Below are 24,095 nucleotides of genomic sequence, written 5' to 3'. Positions count from 1 at the left end.
CCTGCTGGAATACAAATGGGACAGCTGGACCAGGAGCAGCTATCATGGACCCTGAGGTGAATGAGTAGAAATTGCACACAGCTGATCACTGACCTCCTTTAAGTCATCGCTCAGAGATCATCTCCTCCCAGGGCGTCCTGGTCACCCCATTTACACTTTCACCCCGCTAGACCCCTTGTTTGCTGCCTCCCTTCTAGAATGTGTGCTTCAAAGAGGCAGGGGTTTCTGTCTCCTCCCTCATCTGCGGGGCCTCGCATAGCTACGCACTAGTAAATCCTGTTGAACAAATGCGTGTGCAAAACATGTTGAATGCTGTCAAGTGCTAGCACAAAGTGGTAGCGATATTAACACAGAAGTACCGTGTGGCTGGTACCTAAGCAGAGTAGGCTAGCTCTTGTGCACAGTTCCTGTCCTGCCCCTGGTTCCAGGCTCCTGGTCTCACCCCCTCCTTCCTGGTGACCTCTGCCCCATCCAGGTGGAAGTCTGAGGCTGGGGCCTGACCTCCTGGCCAAGTGCTGAACACCTGAATGGTCAAGAGGCCCATGGTGGGGGACGGGAGCCTGCAGGTCCAGGGTGTCCCTCCCCCAGACCCCTGGTCCAGGAGGCCTCCACTCACTTCAGGGACTTCTGTACCTGCCTCATTGTGAGTGGCCCTTGGCTGCCATTCTGCCACCCAGTGTGGTCACTGTCCCTGACCAGAGGGGTCTCCAGAATCCGATGGCCCCTGGAGCTGACCCCTGTGGCCTGGGTGGGGGAGGGGTGCCCTAGTCTTGCAGGGAGATCCCCAAGGCTCTGCTGCTCTGAAGAGACACGCTTCCTGGAGATAAAGCCTTTTGCGTGTCACAGAGGCAACGCGCCCTTCCCATGGTGCTGGGGCTCATCCTGGGGGTGATGGGTGCTTGGAGACCACCACGGAGGTGCTGGGGCGCATCCTGTCCAGTGAGGCCAGCCAGGATCTTGAGCCCATCAGAGCTGTGCTGTTGTACCTGTCCGGCCCTCTGGCCAGCACCTGGTTTACGTCCACTGTGGTCCCAGGTGACCACCTCCCCAGGCGCGCTCCTTGCGGTGCGAGCCCCCCAGACCGCTCCCCTACCCCGCACCCCGCTCCCCACTCCGCACCCCCTCCCTGCTCCCGCCGGGGTCCTGGACGGCGCCGGCTCCCTGGGGCGGGCTCTTCCCCGGGCGCCGCCCCCGGCCCGCCCCGCCCGCCCCGCCCCCGCCCTCCCCGCGCAGACCTGGGCCCCGCCCGGGCCGCACCGACCGGGCTGAGCCCCGCAGCTCTGGCGGCGCCGGGCCCGGAGGCTGGGGCTGGCGCTCGGGCCACCATGTCCCAGCGCTTCGTGGTGATTCCCGCGGCGGGCAGGGCTGGGGGCGCGGGGCCCAGGCCCGAGGGCGGCGGCAGCCAGCGCCCCAGCCCCCTCCGGGCCGCCGAGCCCGCCCCCGCCGCCCCCGCCGCCCCCGAGGCGCCGAGAGTGGACGCGCTGCCCATCCTGCGCTACTGCCGCGAGCCGAGCCGCTACGGTAGGTGCCGGCCCGCGGGGCCCCGTGCAGGGCGCGGCCACGCCGTCGGGCGAGGAGCTGGCGGGCGCGGGCGGGGGCGGGCGCGGGGAGGGGCGGCCCTGGGGACCCCTGCGGTGGGGCGTCCTCACCCCGCAGCCCGCAGCCCGCAGCCCGCAGCGGGGTGGAGCTGCTGTGGCGCCGCACTGCCGGCTCCTCTGGGGACCCTGGCCTCGCCTCGACGCCCCCTCGGCCCGTCCTGCGCCCTGGAGGGGGATGCGACTCCCTGCGCCATTGTGAGAGCTCCTGGGAACCCTCTGACCTCCTTGCCCCTGGAGCCCGGCGGCCAGTCCACGTCACATTCCAGGGGGCGGGGGAGCGGTGGGTGCTTGGGGACCACCAGGGAGACGCCGGGGCTCGTCCTAGGGGTGCGGTGGGTCCTTGGAGACCACCAGGGAGGTGCTGGGGCTCATCCTGGGGGTGATGGGTGCTTGGAGACCACCACGGAGGTGCTGGGGCGCATCCTGGGGGTGATGGGTGCTTGGAGACCGCCACGGAGGTGCTGGGGCGCATCCTGTCCAGTGAGGCCAGCCAGGATCTTGAGCCCATCAGAGCTGTGCTGTTGTACCTGTCCAGCCCTCTGGCCAGTCACCTGGTTTATGATATGCAGGCCCTGAGAAGTGCTGGTGGGCACCTCTGTGATTGCAGCCTCCTGTGCTGGGGGGCGGGGTATGGACAGTGGCTTGAGGCTCAGATCTCAGGTCTCAGGTCCCCGCCCCACCGCCCTGGGTGGGGGAGGGTGGACATGGGAGGACAGGCAAAGCCGGGTTTCCAGCAGCTCCTGGTTTGACTGGATTCTGAGAGGTCATTGCCCTCCAGGCTCAGGCCAGTCCTGGGGGCAGTCGGCCCCTTGGTCTGCGTGAAGGTGGCCCCATTTGGAAGATAGAGCGTCCACCTCTGGGCTGACATCTGAACAATCCGCAGCTTCTCAGGAGCCCAGTCGTTTCCTGCAGGTCAGAGAGGGGAGGTGGCTCCCTGGACAGAAGGGCCTCCATCTGGCCCCTGTGGTAGATGGGGGCCCAGGGCAGAGGGGGGACAGGGCACGAAGTGAGGACCAGCTCTGAACAGAGCTGACAGTGCCAGGGATTCTAGATTCTTTCCAACAAGGCCTTTGTTGACTTACTTGGGAAATTCTTTAACATTACAATGAACTCTGAGCTGTGCCTCCCTCCAGCAACAGGCATCCTGTGGTGCTAGGTGTGTGTGTGTGTGTGTGTGTGTGTGTGTGTGTGTGTAGGCATGCACGTATGCGTGTGTATGCATGTGGGTGTATGCATATGTGTGTGCACTCACACACGCGGAACATGCCCTCTATCAAGGACAACATTGGTCCAGACACTCAGACACGTGGTGGGCACTAGGGTGCATGTCTCCACCAGTTCTGCTCTGAGCCGTGGTCAGGTGTGGCCAAGTGTGGCCAGGTGTGGCCCCGTGACACTTGTCACTCTGGTGGCAGCTGTTCTCAGGTCCTGCTCCCTCCCCATCCCCCTGCTCCCCAGGAGACCCTACTCTTGTTTTTCTCTGTGAGCAGTGGTTCTGCTGCTCATGCTCATCGATTAGCACGAGTCAGAACAAGTAATTATTTCTGGACTGCTGGTGGCCGCTCTGCTTTGAGGGAAATCACTCTGACAAAAGGGGTCAGTAGAGACTTTGAGAGAGCATGGGTGAGACTCTGGCAGGGGCAGTGGTGAGTGAGGGACTCCTCTCCTGGCCGCCCCAGTGGGGGGGTCCCTGAGCCCCCAGCCCGGGCTTTGCTGACCCTGACACAGTCTTCCCCAGGGGGAGGGGGCTGCAGCCTTATCTCTTGGCAGAAACACGGACTCTCCGCGGGCACACTCTGGGTAGAGCGGTTCTGCGCAGCAGGGCCCAGGTTCCAGCTCCCTGGGACTGACCCTCCGGGTCCTCCTGGAACCTCGTCCCCCTTCTGGCCCCCTCTGCCCACTTGTCTCAGTTGCCCAGCATGCTGATGCCCCTGGGGAAAGGTCTGGTGCTCGGAGACACGCTCAGGTCCCAGGCTGTCCCACTGTCCTCCTCGGACCTACTGACATTTTCATCTTCATGTTGAGCTGGGACACAAGCATTGCCCCCGAGCCCTCCAGGTGGTAGATGGGGGCCACCCTCTTGCCCCTAGCACTCTCCCCTGCCACCTCCACCTCCTGGGTGGGGGGGTCAGACCTCCCCTCTGACCTCAGGGGCCCAGCCATCCCCCAGCCCTCAGGTGGGGAGCCCTTCTGAGCCGCCTAGGCTGTGCTCTTGCCCCAGGCTGATACACAGTCAGGCTCCAGCAGGGCGGCAGTTACAGGGGCTGGTTCCAGCAGCGATCAATCAAATGATTGTGTGCTGTGCCCACTGCGGGAGAACAAAAGACCGATTATTTGACGCTGCTGATAAGACAATGCGCACTAAGTTTAAAAAGCAACTCAGGTTTTGCAGCACGCCTTTGCCCTCATCTTGCGTTGCCCTCCCACGGTGTGAATGAGGGGGACTTTCCAATGCTGGAGGAGGTGCCTGCTGCCGCCACGGCTCCTTGTGCCACATCAGGAACCGCAGCAGAAATCTGCTGGGCTGAGCGTCTGACTTTGCCCTTAGACCAGCTCCCCTCCGGCGGGTTGGCTTGCTGTGGGTTTGTGTGTAGCGAGCACGGCAAGTGGGGTGCCCCTGCTCCTGGTGCCCCCGCCACCCCCGTGTCCCTGGCTCATCCAGTGCTTCCCTGGTGTACAGGGGTCTTACAGTGCCTCTGTGCCCTGTCCCGTTAGCCTGGTCGAGGGAGGCAGGGTCTCCTGCCAGACCATGCTGGGGGCTTCTTCACCCCCAGCTGCCTGCCTGCCCCGACTGGTCTGCATGCGCTGGGCAGGAGGGGAGAGGAGTGCAGCTGGGCTGCGATGGGGCTGCCATTCCACAGCCAGTCTGGGAGGTTCTGGAAGGTGAGGTGGCTGAACCATGGCTATCTCCCACTTCCAGGTAAAACACCGGTACTGGCTCCTGGAGTGGTTCCTGTGTGGATCACAGAGGGGCCTCAGATCCAGAACCAAGACCCTGGAGGACCCACCTCACCTGCCTGCAGCCAGAGGACAGGGACAGAGGCAGCATCAGGCTGAAGGCAGGCTGCCCTAAGGACAGTGAGGTTGGGGAGGCCACAGCCACCCGCCGCCCCTCCAGTGCAGGGCCATGCACCTCGGAGGTCAGCTGGGCTTCCCAGAGGCTGCACCCCCGCAGCCACCTCCCTGTGTGTGGTCTGGGCTGGTCTGTGGGCCTGGGGGCCTCCAACAGGGGCCTGACCTGAGTCTCCAGACAGGTCCTCCTGCCGCAGCACACCTCCATGGGTGCTCTGAGCCCGTGCCCAGGAGGCCAGGGCCACCCAGGGTGGAGTCAGGTGGACCTTCACCCCAGCATTTGCCCCCACGCGGCTCCCAGCTTCCACCCTGCGCTGGGGCTCAGGCCCGGTCCCAGCGTCCCTAACGCAAGGTTCACTTTCTGTTTCTCTGAAGTTGATGTGGTTGGGGTGTCAGAGTCCCACAGACCCTCGGACGACACCTGGAGGGTTGGTAGTGTGGGCCTGCTGTTTGAAACACGCAAGTGTGTGTGTACGTGTGTCTTCGTGTGAGTGCGTGTGAGTGCTTGGCCCTTCACGCTCAAGGAGGAGGGGAGGGTTGACCACCAAGCCTCAGAACCTGCTCTGGCCAGAGGGGATGGTGTGTTTGGAGGGGCCTTGCCCTTGCAGGGACAAGGACCAGAGGGGGTGCCTCTGTCACTAGCGGGGACCCGGGACGACCTTGGGCATGCCACTGGCCTAGCCTCTGCCGGGCGGGCACCGGGAGTGAGGCGCTGGCCACCGCCCCTGCTCTCCCTGGGATATGGGCTCCCAGGGTCACCCTGCCCCCACCGTGCGGCCGGTGCATCTGCACTTTGTGCGACTTCACAGGTGGCTCAGGGGTTTCTGCTGCAGGGAAAGTCCCATTTCCCGGGCCCACTTTGGCGCCTTCTGGTCAGGAAGGAGGCTCAGTGTGGCCCTGGGTGCCCCAGGAAGGAAGGCTGAGCTGGAGTCCCGGCTGTGGGCTGCCCAGCTCTGGTGTCACAGCACCTGCCACCCCACTGGGCAGACTCTGTTTTCTTTTTACTAAATATTTCATGGAGCACAGCCCTCACGCTGGTCTGCAAGCCGCCTCCAGTTCTCAGGGGCAGCTCACGGGCTTTGTCACTGCCAGGAACGCTCCCCTGGGTGGTTTCTTGCTCCGCTGACAACGCCCGAGGGCGCGTCCCTCACTTCTCTCCTCGATACTTAACGCTCTGGTTAGCTTCTTTTCCATGGGGTGTCGTGGGTTTGGAGGCACCAACTCCCATTAAACATCAAAATTGCACCTAAGTGTGTGTTCAATTGGCCACGCTGCCGTCCCTAGGCCACGAGGGGGCTGCACAGGTGGGCCCGGGACCCAGGGGAGCCCCGTCCCTAAGCCACGGGGGGGCTGCGCAGACAGGCCTAGGACCCAGAGGAGCCCCTCACTCACGGGGGGCTATGCAGGTGGGGCTAGGACCTGGGGGAACCCTATCCCTAAGCCATGGGGACTGTGTGGGCAGGCAGGCTCAGGACCCGGGGGAGCCCCATCCCTAAGCCACAGGGGCTGCGTGGACAGGTCCAGGACTTGGGGGAGCCCCTAACCCATGGGGGGCTGTGCAGATGGGCCCAGGACCCAAGGGAGCCCCATCCATAAGCCACAGGGGGCTGCGCGAACAGGCCCAGGACCCAGGGGAGCCCCGAACCCATGCGGGCTCTATGGGTGATCCCAGGACCTGGGGGAGCCCCCGTCCTGCCAGGACTGCCCATGCCTGCCCGGGGGCCCCCAGCTGCTGGACCTCACCTCCTCCCACCCGGGCTCTGTCTTCACGAGCAAGGGCTGTAGTGTGCAGAGGTGGTGGACAGGAAAATGGATCAGGAAGACGTGGTCCGTCCATTTGTGGGAGGGCTGTCCAGACACCCGCTGCGGCAGGGACAGACCTTGAGGACCCTGTGCTCAGTGAGAGAGGCCATCACGAGGGACACATGAGCCCCTCACTAGAGGTCCCTGGAGGGGTCCCGTCCACAGGGATGGAGGGGAGGACCATGGGCACCAGGGCCTCGAGAGAGAACAGAAGTTCTGGAGGGGGTGTGCGTGTGCTGAGTGCCGCTGTGTATGGCACTGAAACGGCTGGAAGTTGTAAGTTTTATGTCATATATTTTACCGCCACCAGAGGAGCACACAGCAGAGGAGGTGAGAGGGACTGTCCCTTCCCCCACGGCTCCTTCAGGGAGCTGCTGCTGCTCTTCCGGAGGAGGAAGAGGCCGCTCTGATTAAATCCACTCTCACAGCGCGGCCTCTCGCAGGGGTCCTTCTCATCTAAATTATTCTCTGCAAGGTGCGAGCTCAGGCCTTTTGGAGGAGATATTTTTGTCCAGGAACCTTCCTGTTTCAAGCAGCACCCTGTGTGGCCCTTCCGGGCTGGTCCTGGGGCAGGAGAGGGGCTGCGGGCCTGACCCACCCCTCCTCACTCTGCATCCCCTGAGACTGCTCCTCCAGGGGCCAGGAAGGGTCCTGGGCTCCGGAGCCTTGCCAGGAAGGCCCCTCCATCCTGGACACCTGGGAACAGCATGTCCTGGCCACTGGGCCCGCGACCCCTCACCCTCGTCCCTTGCTGCCCTCTCTTGGGGACCCCAGAGCAGGAGGCTGAGGTCTCCAAGCTGAAGGAAGAGCAGATGTGGGGCACTGGGGTGGCTGCTCTGGCCAACGGGTCCTCCCTCATCAGCGGCTGCTGGGGCTGCCCTTTGCTTGGTGTGTTGGCCTGTCCCCAGACATGGGGACACGCTGCTGCCACACATCCTCCTGGAGACAACACACAGTGGATTGGGGACCCAGCTTCCTGCGCCTGGAGGGATGGAGCCCCGCACAGGGGGTGAGACCCGCGCAGCCCCTGACACCCGCTGAGCTGTCCTGCTGCGTCTCAGCACAGCAAGGGTGTGCGTGTCTCTCCCACCTGCAGAGGGACAGGTTTGCCCCTCCGTGGAGCTGGCTTCTGCGTGATGTCATCAAGGGTCAGGCAGGGGTGCCTAGCAGCTCCACTGGTCCAGCGTCCGACTCCTGGTTTCAGCTCAGGTCGTAATCTTGGGATCATGGGATGGAGCCCCACATCCGGCTCCCTGCTGGGTGCACAGACTACCTGGGATCCTCTGTCTCCCTGCTCACCTCCACCGCTGCTCACCCTCTCTCCCCCTGGGCCCTGGGAGCTGAGCCTTCCTTGTATAGCAGCCCAGGCCTAGTGCCACCCCCAGTGGGCTGAGGGAGCCGTGATGCTCCCCTGAGGAGATGTGGTGAGTGTTCTAGTTAGGACCCCAGGGAAGCAGAGCCCACAGGATGTGTGCAGAGAGAGACTGGATTAGTCCATGCCACTGTGGCTTAGTGAGTCCAAGATCTGCAGGGTGGGCCAGTGGGCAGGAGACCAGGGAAGGGCTGTAGCATCCACGGGATGCCTGCTGGTGGCACTCCTTCCTGCCTGGGGAGGTCAGCGTCTGTTCTAACCAGGCCTTCGACTGATTGGGCGAGGCCCACCTGTATAGGAAAGGCTCAAAGCTCACCACTTTGGTTTTTGTTTTTGTTTTTTTTCTGTTTATTTATTTTTTTTTGTAAACTTATCTTTTATTGGTGTTCAATTTGCCAACAGATAGAATAACACCCAGTGCTCATCCCATCAAGTGCCCCCTTCAATACTTTGAATGTTAATCTCATCTAAAAAATGTCTTCACAGAAACACCCAGAATAATGTTTGACCTAGTATCTGGGCACCGTGACCCAGGCAAGTTGACACAATAATGATCTTCCCACAATAATGGGAAGAGAAAGTGCTCAGAAATAGTCACTGTGAAAAAGCCTTTTCTAGGCTGTCACAGACGTGGACGCGTGTGTGTACGTGCTCTTCCAAACTTTATCTCTTAATGTATTGGAAGTGCGTTTTCTGAGTAAAAAGGCCCTTATTCTTTGTATTCTTTGGCTCTGATTTTTAAAGGAAGGGATTATGAAACCAACAGAATGTGAAGCTTGAGGCTGTAAGACTTGTCGATTTCGGTGAGTCCACAGCAAGGCTGGGTGTTTATTTACAAGTCCTTGTGGGTGTTTTAGATTTTCTCCGAAAACTGTGCTGCCAGCCACCCCTTTGGGGCTTTTCCTATGGAGAAGCAGAAGCCTGTGTTCAGGCCTCTCCGGCCTCTGGGCTGGCAGACCAGCCTCCCGCACCAGGAACCCTCAGAGGGGAGCTGCCCGCACGCTGCGGGCTGAGGCCTGCAGCCTCCATAGAGGCCACGAGTGGGCCGCCTGGGATGGGGGCTCGCCCACGGTGTGCCAGGTCTGTGCTTGAGCTGCACCCCTGCAGCGGAGCCACGCTTCCTCTGCTGTGGCGCCAGCGTCCCTAACCTGCTTGTTGCTGACACTACTAGTCTCACGAGTACGTTTCAAGTGGCTGAACAAATACTTCAGTGTTACAAACAATCACGAGCTCCAGAGAGTCTGTTACCTACAGAGGCTGAGAGAGGAGACACTGCCTGCGGGTGGCTGCAGTGTTGCTACAGAGTGGAGGGAAGGGCTGCAGGTGGGAGGTGGGAACCCAGGGCCTGTTTTTCCTGTTTACTCAGATGGTCACTTCTGAAAGACCATTGCAGCAACTTGCCACATGTTCTCATCGTTAGTTATTTGCAAACGTCCGTCCCGGCCCTGTGACCTGTGCACACGCTGGATGGTGAGTGTGTGCACTTCATGAACGGTGTGGGGCTGTGGCGACTGCTCCCTGGACATTCTGCAGGTGCCCACGGCCAGTCTACCTGGCCCCCAGCCCTTCACAGTCGGGGCTGGATGCTCCTCTCTCTGTGGTTCAATTCCTGGGACCAAGATGCTCAGACCCGACGCAGGCCATGCCGAGGAGGGCCTGGCTGTGAGGCCACTCAAAGTTGGGCATGAGTGGGTGACATTAGTAGGCTTCACTCAAAGAGGCTGGGTGGCTACAGATGCCCCCCAGGGGCCAGCATGGGGGCCATGGGGCCGTGGAGTCTGTGGGACCAGGTGTCTTCCTCTCCCACTGCCCAGACCCCTGCACTGCCCTCTGTGGGGGCTGGCAGGTTCTTTCAGATGCCCCCTGTGAGGACAGTGGTGTGCAGGGTCTGGCCACACTACCTGAGCTCAGGAGGCAGGTTCAGAGCAGACTTGGGCGTTGGGGAGAAGCCCAGAGAAAATAGACGGAGTTGACATATGCTGCTTAACTCAGGGTTTTCCCTGTGTTTGTTTGAGAGGAATGCCGTGGAATGTTAGCTCCAAAGGCTCACCTTCCTGGGCTGTGGAAGTCTCTGTCTTCGAGAAGTTGTGTCTGGAGGTGCTCCAGACCCCACCTTAGGGCATGCACGTCACACGTGTGGCTGTGCGGTCCTCTGACCCGTTGGGGCCGCCCCTGCCTGGGGTGATTGGGCTGGTCCTGGGGGACCAGCAGGGCCAGGTGCAGCTTGGGGGTGACGGGGCTGGGCAGCATCTCCTGGAGCGCAGGGATGGCCTTCTCCGGGGTGACGCGGTCCGTGGCTCCTGTGTGCTCCCAGCAGGACTCGAGTAGCCTCTGACGGCCTCGAAGTAATGGTGACAGTGACATAGACAACATAAAGCTGCTTTCCCATCACTGTGCGCCGCTGGAGCCCCATGCACTCATCCCTGTGCCCTGTGCTCGGGGCCTGAGCCGTCTGTGTAACCGCGCTGTCTCCCCCTACCCCGCACATCCACGCTGTCTCCTCCACCCCAACCTGCACACCCACATGCACCCATGCCATCACCACACCCACGTGTCCCCCACGGCAGCCCCAGCCCCAGCTGGCTGCGGGGCATGGGCAATGTGGCTGGTGACACTAAGGTCTAGATTTAAATTTTTTGAGTTTTTAACTAATTTGAATTTAGACTCAAAAACCGCACATGCTCAGTGGCTACTGAAGTGCACGTGCAGGCCCAGTGCTGAGGACACGGTGGAGGTGAACCCGTGCCAAACCCTGCAGCTCCAGGAGCTTGTGCTCCTGTGACAGATGATGAGCAGGGGTGTGGGTAGGGGGGTGGCCCAGAGGGCTGAGGGCAGAGTCCCCACAAAACCCATCCCTGGGGTCCTGACCCCAGCATGTCAGAACGCAGCCGCACTTGGAGGTGGTCTTTACCAGATGCACATGGGACATACACTGTAAGCAGAGTCTTCAGGACAAACAGTCCCCAGAACGGAGGCCACACATGCGTGTTATCTGTGTCCCCAGCCGTCGATGCTGAGATGAGCGGTTCAGCTCTTGTAGCCATGGCTGCCTCCCCAGGGGTGTCTGTGTCAGCTTAGCCCCCTCAGAGCCGATAGACACCCCACTGTGGTCCACCATGAGGTCACTGAGCCCATCAGAGCCAGCCCAGGGACCTGTGCCCTCCCCAGCCAGGGGCTCCCTCCTCTGCAGCCACCTGCATCTGGCTCTCCTGCCTCTCCCCCGCTGGCCACCTGAGCCCTCCCCAGGGCCCCAGACTCCTCCTCGCTGCCTCTTGTTGCCTGGAGATTCATGCGCTCTTGTCCCCCTGGACCACAGAGGGTTGAGTGTGGTGGGCCAGCCACACTGGTGTTGTCAGGGACACTGGTGAACCCCCTCTCCTGCTTACAGGAGGAGGCCTCCCTGGGGGAGGCTGCTGGGAGTGGCCCCAAGGGAGCAGGGGGTGCCTGCCGCCCACCTCCGTCCCATGTACCTATGCCCACCAAGCCTACAGGTGTTCATGACCTGAGGTAGACCAGACACAGAGGGGCCTAGGGATGCAGATCGGGGTCAGGATCACCCCTCAGAGACCCCAGGGACCACCCCCCATGCCACCACCTGGGAGAAACTGGCCAAGCTTAGGGACTGCCTCCTCAGAACAGCTGTGGGTCTGGGCGTCCCCCTGTAGCCGTCACTAGGTGGAAAAGGCCCCTCAATGCTGGCCACAGGAAGTATGAACGTGCTTCCACCCACACAGCTCTCTGCAAGGTTCTGACCCACTTATGAATCTGGCCGGCACCAAGTAACCCCTGGGAGCTTGCCAGTCCACCATAGATGTGGGCCTCGAGTCCACACAGCCTGGCCCCAATGGACAGCTGCGTTTTCCCAGGTCTTCTGGGGGCAGCTCCTTTGGGGATGCCGACTGATGCAGAGAACCAGTGAGCCCCTTGGCCAGCCCACTCTGGAGTCCCCTGGCCCTGACACTGCTCAGCTGGCATTAAGCCTGTCCCATGGCTTTGATGGGTGAGACTCAGGGACGTTCTGGGAGAGAGGTGCAAGCGGGCACACTCCGGCGTGCACTAGCATGTCTGGCGCCTGTGGCCAGAGGTCTTCTCAGCAGAGCGCATCCTGGGACCAGTGGCCTGAGTCATACGCATCAGGAACTGTGCTCTAGGGACATGAAGGAATCGCTCTGGACACTTCAGAGCTCGCCCGGATGTTCCAGAGGGTCAGAACGAGGCATGCCCTGGGACAGGCAGGAAGGGAGCTCCCAGAACCCACATAGAAACAAGCCTGCTGTGGGGAGGGTGCAGGGCTACGGGAAGTGTGCCCAAGGGGTCAGGGAGGCCAGCCATCTGCTGTGGGTAGAGGGCTGAGTGGCTACCTGCCGAGGAGTGCTGGGGTTTGCTGAGCACCCCTTCCTCCACGCCCACCCCCTAGGGAGCTATTCTCCTGGGTGGGCAGGCCCCACTGTCTCCCACACTCAGCTGGGGGCTGGAGCTCCTGAGAACGAGATGGCCTTCCTGCCTCCCTGGGAGCTGCCTCAGCCCCTGCTCCCTGTGCGGGAACATGGGTCCCAGTTCCTGGGATGGACTGTCACCAGCCTGGCTCCCTTCCTGCAGAGGCTCAGGAGGACACCCCACCACCACCACCACCACCACCACCACCACCACCACCACCACCACCTGTGGACGGTGAGTGTGTGAGGCAGGACTGGCCCCGCAGGGAAGGGACGGAGCCTGGCTTGCTGGACCATCAGGGGTTCCAGAATGCACCTGCTGTGGCCTGAGCCCTTCCAAACTCAGGACCTCAGCTGCCCCCCTTCGAAGGGCCAGGTAGTGGGTGGGGGCCCACCAGGGACAAGGCACAGTGGATCTCCTGCCTGGGAGCTGCTCCCTTGAGGACATGTATTTTATGACCAAGTCCGACAGGATATGGTAGAAAGTTATCCGTTTCAGGTGAGTTAGTGGCAAGTGGATGGCAAATAGGGGGGTTTGCCAGCCTGTCCACCGTCTGAGATGGTCCACCAAGGGCAGAAGGACCCTCCTTGGCCTCCTCCCTGGGAACCAAGTACTGCATTAGTTTTGAGGCTAGTGGGGGACTGAGTGGTGGCCCCCAGGAGATACGTCCACATCCTAACTCCTAACTCCTGGCCCCTGGAAACGGGACCTGATTTGGAAGAAGGGTCCTCGCAAACATGATTACATGAAGGATGTGGAGGTGAAGAGGCCACCCTGGGTTATCCAGTGATCCTTAGTCCGATAACCAATGTCCTTATGAAAACACAGGAGAGAGACTGTGCTAGGAGGAGGAGAGAGGTTGGAGCGCCAGGTCACAGGAGGGGGCGGGGTGCTGGAGGGCCCCTGCAGAGGGAGTGCGGCCCTGCGACACCTGGCTGTCAGATGTGGGGCTCCAGGGCTCTGAGGGCAGGCTTCATGGTCTGAGGCTCTGGGGGCTGGCTGGTCCAGGACCTCAAGGGTACCAGACAGGTTGGCTGGGCTTACCTGGGAGCTGCTTCTGTCTGGAATGTTCCCTGGGCTTGGGGAGGAAGGTGCAGAAGAACAGAAGAAACAGGCATGCCCAGTCAGGGGGCATCACTGTAGCTGGCATCCAAGGGCCCCTGCAGGTACTCTGGGTGCTGGGCTCAGCCCCACTGTCTGCATTGCCAGGGCTGGAGCAGGGACCGAGGGAAGCAGCCCCCAGCCTGTCCTGGAGCACCCACCCTGCAGCCCGGGAGCCCAGCAAGGCCTCCGGAGAGCCGGCCCCATGGAGGCACCTTCTCTAGGGCTTCACCGGGCCTGGTCCAACAATCCCTGGCGGGGGAGGCGGGGCTGCAGCAGGGAGGTGGCAGCCGTGTCCTGGAGCTAGTGGACAGCCACGAGGGCTGAGGGGCACTGGAGGCACCTGGGAGCACCTGGAGCAGGTGCCACCCCTGCAGCCTGCAGTGCCCCCGCCAGGCCAGCAGCCCTGCAGTGAGCCCCCCCCCCCTCCACTGGGCTTGATGGGAGCCCCTCCCGTGCAGACCCTGCAGGACTCCCACTGCCGGCTTCCCTCGCAGAGCCAATGAGGGTGGGGAGGGCTGCTCCTCATGCGCACCTGCCAGCTGTCCCCGGGCCTCGACCAGCGCCCAGGCTTCCCTGGGGAAGCCTATTTGTAAATCAGTGACTGGCTTTACAGAAGCAGAATCCCCTCCGCTCCCCGGCCTCCCCGGGCTGCTGCCCGCCGCCCGGCAGCTTTATCACCCAGTCATCTGAACTTTGCTCACATTTGGTAACATACTTTCCTTGGAAGCCGGGCTGTGACTGTCACATCCCTTCTGGCTGAGGTTCCTGGTTGTGACGTCAGGGTGGGGAACCTGCAGCAGTAACGGATTTGGGTGCCGGCACCGCGGGAGGGGCCCTGCTGCAGGCCTCCTGGCCTTGCGTGCCTCTGTGCACACAGCACGGGTTCAGGGGCGAGCCCCCGAGAACGAAACCGATTCATGATTCATGGAGGAGGTGCGGTGGTTTCGGGCAGGAAGGGCAGGCTTTGCATCTCTCTCCCTGAAGACAAAGGGTAGTTGCTGCCGTGTGAGGGCTTCTCTTCCTGTGGGGCCACTGGTGGGAGAGTCCTACGGGTTGGCAGAGTTCGAAGAGCGACCCGTCAGGGTGTGAACTCCCCTGGTTCTGGGGGCACATCCTGGTCCGTGCTGTGTGCATGGGCACAAGGGGCTCCGGTCTACTTTGCAGAGGGTGGCCCCTGGATTGGCCCCCCAGGCCAGGAGGGGTGGGGTCCGGGAGCAGCCACTGCCGGTGATCAGTGGCCAGGGGTCACGTGGCATGTGGTCTGAGGCGTCCGGGTGGGCCTGCGTGGCGAGAGTACAGTGGCAGGGCCTTGGGGGTGCTGAGGCCCCAGCTGGCGCCCCTCACCCTGGAGTTGGTGGGCACGGGTCTCCGTGTCAGGTGTCAGGCGTCGCGTGGAGGATAGGGCTGGGGCTTCTCCCAGGAGTGCCATTCCGCACAGGTTTTCTCCACCCCAGTGCAGTGATAGTCACCCAACCCGAGTGAAGGTGTGCGGCTTTGGGGCTATGGGGCTGACCCAGCTGAATGTACTCCCTGGTCTCAGAAACATGTGTGCCATCCACTAGGTCAGGCCCTGAACCAGCTGACAGCGGGCAGGCCTGGCTCAGATTGCAGTGAGGAGCCACCTCCCTCTCTGCCCTGAACTGAGTCCAGGTGATGCATTGGAGCAAGCAGGAGGCCTTGAGTGCAAAGGCCACTTCTGGGAAGAGGTGCCCTAAGCTGCCCAGATGTTTAGCCCAAGGGTGGCAGTGCAAAGGCCCTGGGGCAGTGCCAATTCTCAGGATGGGACCTAGGATGTGAAGAAGACCCAGGGTGGGCACTGGTGGAGGGTGCTATGGGGCAGTCACTGACCAAGTCTTGACCATCTGGATTGATTGCTGCCAGGTTGTGGGCAGGGTCCTGTTGTCTGGTACCGTGCAGTGAGGCTGCCTGGGGAGCAGACTCTGGGTCATTCCTGGACTTAGATTTCTGTTTGCTTGTTTGTTTTCAGGTTTCCGTGAGGTAGATGGACAGGCTGTGCAGTGGAAGGGACATAGTGACCTCAAGGTGACACAGTAACCCCAAGGTGACCGGTGGAAAGTTGCCAGCCATGCACTGTGGGGCATATCCGTGACAATCCCAGAGGAGCACTTTCTTCAAGAGCAAAGGCCCTGTGGCCGCCAGTGTGGGACATGGAGGCTCAGACTTCTGAGAATGAGGGTCCTAGCACATCACAGGAGGGGCAGGAGGAACATGCAGGGGGCTCGCTCTTGGGGTTTGGGGAACTCTTTGTCCGCATCCCGTGAGCTGTCTGGACAAACAGACAGACAGATGGGGCCTGCTGGGTCCTTGCCCTCTCTGGGCCGACCGCCTCTGTGTGTGGGGTCCCTGGCCTCCTCGTCGTGGGAGGGGATTCTGTTCTGAGGAGGGTCCCTGGATGCTGAGTCACAGGCGAGGTGACTGGCCAGTCTGCGAGCAGCCGCCGGTCCTCCACACGGTCCTCCACACGCAGGGCCTGCCCCGGAAGCATCTTGCTGGGGGCACCCCGCCTTTCTTGCAGGAGATCCTGTGATCCGTGAGGAAAACATGCGCGTAATCGCTAGGCCGGCCACGCCTGGCTCTTGCCTAATTCCCTCCCTGGGGGAACCTGCGGGGCAGAGCCTCTGGGGGAGCATTGGAAAATCTTCCACTCCCTGGGAGAGGCAGGGGGGCGGGGACCCTGAGGCCACCCACCTCAGAAGACCATGGGGAGCTTCGTCCCCCTGCCCGGGGCGGCCAGACCCCGCGGCCCTGCAGCACAGGGCGCCGTGACATTCCCGCTGCAGGTGGACGCCAGCCATCCTTGGCAGGATGTGGGACGCACTTCGCCAAAACAAAATTCAGTATCGTCTGAAGTCGCCTGGTCAACCTCCCCACCCCCACGGGTGCCCTCGGACCACAGGGGTCTCAAAGGGCTGGTTTCAGGGCTGCTGGTGCCGGGGGTCCTGAGGGGGAGCCTGTGCCGCACTTGGTGAAACTGACTGGAACAGCCGAGGGGGCGTGTGGGGTGTGGGAACAGCCTCAGCCCAGTGAGCGCGGGCCCCAGGGCAGGTCCAGAGGGCAGGTGAGGGCTCCTCACTCCTGGGGGGTCACGCTGCCCGGCCTCCCCCCACCACGCGGCGGGAAGTGCTGGGCCAGGGGCTGCGTGGGTCGCCAGGGCAGACCCGCCTGGGCGCAAGCTCTCCTGCTGTTCACCAGTTGGCAGGAATGGGCTTTTGGGGACGCAGGAGGCGGCCCCAGCACCGGCACCTGGTTACATGAGGACGGGAGCACGGAGAGCTCAGGGAAGGCCCCAACACGGAGCAAGAGACGGGATCTCGGGCCTGTGGTGGCCGCCCACAGGGGGGCGGGCCGGGCTGTGTCTCCTAGGCTGTGAGATGATGAGCTTCCAGAATCTTCTGTGTGTGATGCCCACACTTGGCTCTGCAGCGCAGGCTCCTGTGGAAGTGGGCAGCTTCCTTCCGGAAAGGGGGGTTGGGGGAGCCAGAGCCCAGTGGCCCTCAGGCATGTCACAAGGCAGCCAGTAGGGGGCAGGCAAGGACCGCCATTCTCCCCTGAGGCCGCCTTGTCCTCGGGTCACTTCTGAGGCCTTGTCTGCACACCCAACCCTGCTGTCCTCTTGTCTTGTTTGTCTCAGACTCTGCCAGGAGTCCAGGGGTCAGAGGAGTTCCAGAAGGTTCCAGGCCAGCCTCAGAGCCCTGACCCCCACCCCTACCCCAGTGCCCTGGGCCCGTGCAGCCCCCAGATGGCCCGCCCTGGTCAGGGTCCAGTGAAGGTCCAGCCAGGGCCTGTGAAGCTGCCCCTGGGGTCGCTGAGGCCCTTCCCAGAGGACACTCGCCTGGGGGCCCGCGAGGGACCCTGACCCAGGCCAGAGCAAGTGCTGTGGCCTCTGGAAGGTTCTATAGGGTCCTGGAGCTCCCACGGCGGCTGCCGCGAGGGGGCAGTGGGATGGTCACCACTGCAGCCTCGTGTACACCAAACAAGTGCAGTCTTAGGTGGTTTTTTTGCACATTTTCTCACCCATACCCAGGAATAAAGTCATGGAGGTAACCCCAAGGCTATGGGTTTGCCAACTTCCTGCTTCAGAGCAGAGTGGGGATGCGTATGGGGCTGCCCCTGCCTGGAGCCCCACCCTGGACACCCGACCCCAGGCCCGCGGGCTCCGAGGTTACAGCACAGGAAGCTGAGGACCCAGTGACTGGACAGCCCAGGACCTCCCACCCCTGACCCAGCAGCTTTCTGCCTCAGGTCTGGCAGGGCCCCGTGGGTCTGTTCTGACCCCGAGCAAGCAGGTGTCACGCCCACCAGGGATCAGGCTGGGGCTTTGCCCCATGGCAGGGTCCTGGTCGTTGATCCCCGGGTGCCCGCAGGTTTCCTCGTGTAGAGCTTGCAGGCTCTGGCCAGGCCCCTTGTCGGGCCAGTAGGACCCTGGGGGCACTGTGGTTTCTCCTGCTCTCCTGGGGGCCTGGACACCCTGGGGGAGGGAAGGGCAAGGTGGGAAGCCCGGGAAGTTCCTGGGGTCCCAGGTGAGCCTGCATGGTTTCAGGTGGCTCTCCCGGTGGCCTGGGGCAGGTGCGGAGGCTCTGTGGGACCCTGCCCTTTAGGGGGAGAGATGGTGGGCACACACTCCCCACCCCCCGTGCTCTGCCCGGCTCTCCCCTCACACTTGGTTAGTTGGAACTGTGCAGACTTCTAAAATTTAGTTAATGTGTCAAAATATACAAAACATGCTGCCACTGGGCATCTGCATGTCCATGGCCACCTTCCCAAATCACTGTCTCCTGTGCCCTTCCTGCACCCCTGGGACAGCTCCTAGGGGGTCCACCTTCCCTGCACGGGAGCTGGCGTGGTACATGGCCACAGAGCCCAGCTGTGGCTGTATTTGCTTAGACAGTGGTGTTTACCTTCCAGACACTTCCCGCCCCACCTGGTGCCACCTGGGTGTGTCCACTCCAGGCACAGAGTGACTGCCTCTCAGAGGCAAGAGGAACAGCTTTCAGTGAAGCACTGAGGAGCCCGAGTGAACCTCCATCCACCCTGTGCCCATGTCCTGGGAACAGACGGGGGGCCTGCAGGGTGGCCTGGCAGTGGCTGCAGGAGGCCCCTCGGAAGGCACCCTGATGTCCGGATGATGTGGCTGTGCCCCAGGAAGGACAGAGCTCTGGGTGGATACATGCACATGTGCTCACACACGCTCACCTCCGCAGAGACAGATGAGCATCAGGTGGGCAGCCCCTCACCTCCCATCTCTGCCCCCCCCCCCGCCCCATCTGGGTTAGCGGAGCTCACTGTTCAGCAAATACTCATGAGCACCGTTGGGTACCGCATGGGTGATGGAGGGCAAGACACATTCCAGCATCTCAGAAGGTTACTTCTAGAGCCTTCCATCAACACGGGGAGTAGGAAAGAGACTACTATCCAGGGCGTCCACTCTTAGGCACCCCTTGGTGCCCCTCAGGGCATCAGGAGACCCAGGGGCTGAGGACCAGCTCAAGCACAGGCCTCCCTAATTGGTCAGCTGGGCACTTGCTTGCTGTTGACCTTATTTCTCAGAGAGAGATGAGGATGGGTGTCCAAGGCCCCTTTTCCCCCAGAGGTGGTCGGCATATGAGCCACCTTGTCCTGCAGGCCTTATTTCTCACGCTGTGGGGCAGCAAAGACTTGGTATAAGCGACCAGGACCAGGGGACCTGATCCACTGGACTCCCAGCTGACATCCTGCTGCCCAGGTTTTCAGCCACATGCTCGGCTCTGTGGCTGCGAGACCCCTGCCTCCGCTGCCTGCTGCCGCCATCCTTGGGGTGGGGTGGGGGACACATCCATTGTTTTTTAAAAGATGTTATTTATTTTAGAGAGAGAGAGAGAGAGAGGGAGTGGACGTGAGTCGGCGAGGGAGGGACAGAGGGAGACACAGGCTCCCCACTGAGCACACACCTGGACGCCAAGAGCTCACAACCCCGAGGTCATGACCTGAGCCCAAGCTGGGAGCCCAGGGCTCAACCCATGGGGTCCCCCGGGCGCCCCGGACACACGGCTGTGTCTCAGTAAACTTGTACCGACACAACTGATCAGAAATACACAAATCCTACTTTCCTTCTTCAATGATAGAAAGGTGATCTCTGCGTGGAAACCTCCCCGGGTGACAGTAGAACTTTCACCCCTCCGTTAGTAGCACATTAGATATTTTCACCGGGTGGTTTCGTCTCTCAGTTCCTTGATGACAAGTGTTGACTTGATAAAATGCATGGGGCCATATTCCTTCTTGTGTTTAGCGACCCAGGGAAGTTCCTTGATTGGTGTCATTTCTCCCTCGAGTGTCTGGGGAGTAACCACCATGCGGGTGGAGCGCCTGCGCACTGGTTGCGGTTTCCTCGGGGGAGAGGGCACGATTCAGGGCTGCTGTGGAAATGTGGGCGGGTAGTGTTTCCCCAGGAATTGGTCCATTTAGCGTACAGTTCCACAGCGCTTATGGCAAAGTGACTCATAGCGTCCCCTGACCGTCGGGACCTGTAACAAATTGCCACGAATGAGTGGCTTCAAACCATGGCAGGTCCCCTCTGAGCTCCTGGAAGCTGCGGGTCCTGAGTCAAAGGCGGGCGCCCCGTCCGCAGGCTCCAGGGGGTCTTTCCTTGGTTCCTCCAGCTTCCGGTGGCTGTGGTGTCCGCGGGCTGGGGACTGCCCAGCCCAGGCTCTAGGCCTCCCACACCTCCAAGCCTCTCCCTCTGTCCTCCTAACACCACTGGTCACATTGCATCGGGGCCCCCGGAGCACATGTGACCTCGACACCCTCAGGCCGGGAGTCCCAGTGAGGCCCCGTTCACAGCTTTGGTGTGGATCGTGCTTTGCCTGTGGCCGGCGGAGCATCGACGTGTTTGGAGAGAACACGCGTGTGCTTTGTCAGGCCCGTCCTGTGACACGTGGGCTGCAGACCTAATTTGTCTGCACTGGTGTTTTTCCTTGTCCACTTGCTCTATTGGCTGCCGCCCCTTAGCGTGGATGTTCCGTCCCCGTTCGCTGTCTGGGGCGATGGTGTGGAGCACGTGCCCTTGGAGGACTGGCGTGTGGCCACTCGCCGGCATGTCAGCACAGGTCCGCTCCCCTGGCCTTCCTTGGTCCTCAGCACGTATCCCCACATTCCAAGCTCTCCCACCATGGGCCTCGTGTGTCTCCTGTCCTGCTGGCAATTTGGGGTCCGTGTGAGCGACCGCGGCCAAGCTCCCCTCACAGCCAGGACACCTCTGGGCCTTCGTTCCACAGATGGATTTGACACCCTGAGCATCGGTGCGGCTGCCTCATGGCCTGGCTGTGCGCATCTTGACCCCATGCCAACCTCCTCACCCTGAGCTCATCCTTTGTCTGTATTTCCTGTCGGGAGCCTTTTGCCTTCGGCTTGTGAAGAATTATCTTGGGGTTGGTTTCCTGGAAATGTCATTATTTTGCCGCGTGTGTAAGGCCTGTACTTGCCGGCGTGGACATGGAGGCCGGTGGCCGTTTTCCTTGCCCACTTTGAAGGCATTATCCGGTGGCCTCTGGCGCCAGCCCCAAGCTGACGTGGCCCATCTTTCCAAGCTCTGCTTTGTTGACGTGAGTGTCCTTTCTCCCTGAAAACCGGACAGTGACCAGATGGTCTAACCACCCCGTGTTTTATCACCCTTCTCCGTGCTCATCACACTTGGATGTGTATTTGGCCTGTGACGTTTGCCTCTGGGAGGACCTGGCTGCCACTTGGGCAGAAGGACGAGGAGGTTTGAGCTGCAAGGCCCAAGCGACCTTGATACACTTAAGCGGCAAGCGAGCTTATTTTTAAAATGTATTTTTAAACCATTGCCCCGAGAAAATAGAAATTAATGTCTTGCGGTATTTACACACAAAGTCCTTCCCTGTAGACACGGCCAGGCTTCCAAGTGCTTCCCTCCGTCTCTCGTGAGACGTGAGCCAAGTATTTCAGGTTTGAATGAAGTGCTAAACCCAGAGAAGGTTTTCTAACTCAGAAACTTGCTCAAACACAAACACTCTGCCCCTTGTCTCTGGTGCAATAGAAGAAATCCAGAAAAAGAGTTGGATTTGGGTTCAGGGTGTTCCTTGGGTCTCAAGGATGCTGGGACCCAGCCAGGGTACAGGACCTGGCAAGAGCCAAGCGGGCCCCCAGCCCTCCCCCAGAGAGAATCCAGAAGCCCTGGGCAGGTCCTCCGTCCCTGGGATGATAGGTGTGACCTTGAGAGAGGCCGTTGGTCACCTTATCTGCGCTGTGGATAATAATAGGATAGAAATCACCGCCCCGGGCGCCTGAGTGTGACCTGCTTATCTCTGGGCAGCAGCTGTTTAATTGAAATGATTGTGAAGTATTTTTGTCTCAGCAACGCTGGCTCCCACCACCAAACCAGAAGGTTCCTGTCCCACGTCTCCCAGAGGGCTTGTGTGGTGCGTGATTCTTTGCAGATAGAGTGGTACACGTTTGATGCTTCTATTTCCCACTCAGGGGTATTCCCTGGAAGCCGTCTGTCCTCAATCCTTATGGGGGGAGATTGTTTGTGAAACAAGTATTATCCCCAGTAGCCAAAACGTAGAAACACCCCCCATGTCCATCGGTTGATGAATGAACACACAAAACATGGTACATCCATCTAACGGGATACTGGTCAGCCTTTGGGAGGAAGGAAACGCATTTGCCGTGGCGTGGATGGACCTCGGTGAGACTGGCCGGCCCCAGAGGACCAACTACCCAATTCCACTTTGTGAATCAGGGTCAGGCACGGAAAGGAGGTCGTGGTTTCTAGGGGGGCTGGGGGTTGATGTGCCTTGGGGACACAGCTTCAGTCTTGCAAGACGGAGAGTGTTCTGGAGGTGGATGGTGGCCACCTCATCTAGCAGCACATGCCACCGAGCTACACGGTTAAATATGGTTAAAACGTCCAATTCAATGTGCTGTATGTTTTACCACAATTAAATAAAATTTTCTAGAAAGGGAAAGAAAAGGCAAAATGAGTCGACAGTCTAGTATCTGAGGCTGGGAGGAGGAGGCAGGGCAGCCCATGTGGCTCCAGCACCCACAACAGCGTGACCCTGACTGTAGGGCTGCGCAGCCCACACCAGTCACGGCGAGGCACCTGAGGGCCGTGACAAGCCCCCAAAGAGGGGTCTTCACCTCTATGACTGCATTGTCTGCGATCCCAATGCTTGGTGGTTTTTGAAGCTGCCCCCTCCCCAAAACACTTCACCCTGTCCTCACCACAGCCCTGTGAGTGGGGTTCCTGTCCTCAGAGAGGATGCCCAGCTGCTCATATGGACCTTAGTATGACCCAGTTACCATCCCCCATGGGACTAGGGGTCAGCACAGGCTCCCACAGACAATAGCCAGAGGCTGGCTCAGTGACGCCCAGGCCATAGACCGCGGTGCCCCACCTTGGCCTTCCTTGAGACCCCTTGGGAGCCTCGGGAGGGACAAGCTCGTGGGGACAGAGTGCCACCACAGCGGGCCTGGGTGTGAAGCCCGTGTGGCAAAGCAGTGTCCAAGGTGGTGGGCCCTGCCCAGGGTGGCCTGGAGACTCTCTGAGTACAGAGAGCCCAAAGAGGGCACGGGAGGCAGACAAGAGGCTGGGAGTGGCAGGGGCTCCCCCCACTACTGGCCAGGCTGGCTCCTGGGGCCGGGCCCCTGGGGGTGGCTGTGCAGTGGCTGCCAGGGCCAAGCCCGGCCTCCCCGGGGATGAGGGCCCAGGGGACAAACCCCAGACTGACCAGCTGAGATGCCTGGGGCAGGTGCTAGTCCCCGAGGAAGGCAGCATCCTCTGGGACCTGGCATGCCTGTCCACCCACCTCCCTGCATGCCCGATGGCCTCCCGTCCAGATCCTTATGCCATAACGTGGTCGGGGTGACCCCTGACATCTGCTCCACCTGGGCCTGATCCCTGGGCTTGCGCCCCTGCATGGCCTCCTGACCCTCCCCTGCCCTTTCTACCTGCCCGTGGCCAGGGCCTCCTCCCCCAGGTGCCTGCCCCTCAAAGCACCCTGCGCAGTCTGCCCCCTTCCTCACGGCTTGGAGACCTTGCCTCCCACGCCAGACAGTGCTGGGTATGTGGGACCCACTTTGTGTGTCTGAGGATGGCCACAGTGCCTGGGACAGGGTGATTCCCTGGGATGGGGCAGTGGGTCCATGGAGGAACTGGTCAGTGGGGGAGCCCACCTTCCCTGGGGGTCCACGAGACCTCTACCTTCTCACCACCAGTCAGGACACCACCACCCGAGGGCCACAGGACATGGCTGCCCACCTCAGGGCCTGGCTAGGTGCGAGTGGGCAATGGGCTCGAGTCCCAGGAGAGGCAGAGCTCCGCCTGGCCCTGCACTGACCACTGGTGGGACTGTGGACACACCAGACTCTTGCAGCCGCTTCCCGTTGCAGCCCCACCGCCGTGCTGTGTGACATCTGGCGCACCGCTTGGTCTCTCTGGGACGCGCAGAATGGATGTCGTTATTGTGCTACGGATGTTTGTCTTTTTTTTTTTTTTTTGTCTGTGACTAATTGGGGCCATGTGGAGAAAGACCCCAAGCAATGCCTGACCTATGGTAAGCATTGAGACAGACCCCCCGGCCCCCGGGGGCTTGGGGTCAGGATGGGGACCTGGACGGTGGCCGCCCTCCCCGCCGAGGCTCTGGGCCACTTCAGGGGGCAGGTGCAGGTGCTCTGACCGTCCTGCTGGC

The 24,095-nt window shown here is 61.2% G+C and overlaps 1 protein-coding gene across 2 annotated transcripts in view; it reads left to right on the top strand.

Moving 5' to 3' along the window:
• Positions 1–1,310: 1,310 nt before the first annotated feature.
• SLC12A7 (solute carrier family 12 member 7) overlaps positions 1,311–24,095 on the top strand; it is a 65,078-nt gene continuing 42,293 nt past the window's right edge. For both annotated transcript variants that reach the window (XM_041731629.1, XM_041731628.1), the window contains exon 1: positions 1,311–1,521. In XM_041731629.1, coding sequence (XP_041587563.1) covers positions 1,326–1,521 — 196 coding nt within the window. In that variant the 5' untranslated portion in view covers positions 1,311–1,325. The remainder of the gene's footprint in view (positions 1,522–24,095) is intronic.

This window comes from Vulpes lagopus, chromosome 17 (assembly GCF_018345385.1).
Source record: "Vulpes lagopus strain Blue_001 chromosome 17, ASM1834538v1, whole genome shotgun sequence".
NCBI lineage: Eukaryota > Metazoa > Chordata > Mammalia > Carnivora > Canidae > Vulpes > Vulpes lagopus.
This window is presented reverse-complemented; position numbering and strand designations above follow the sequence as displayed.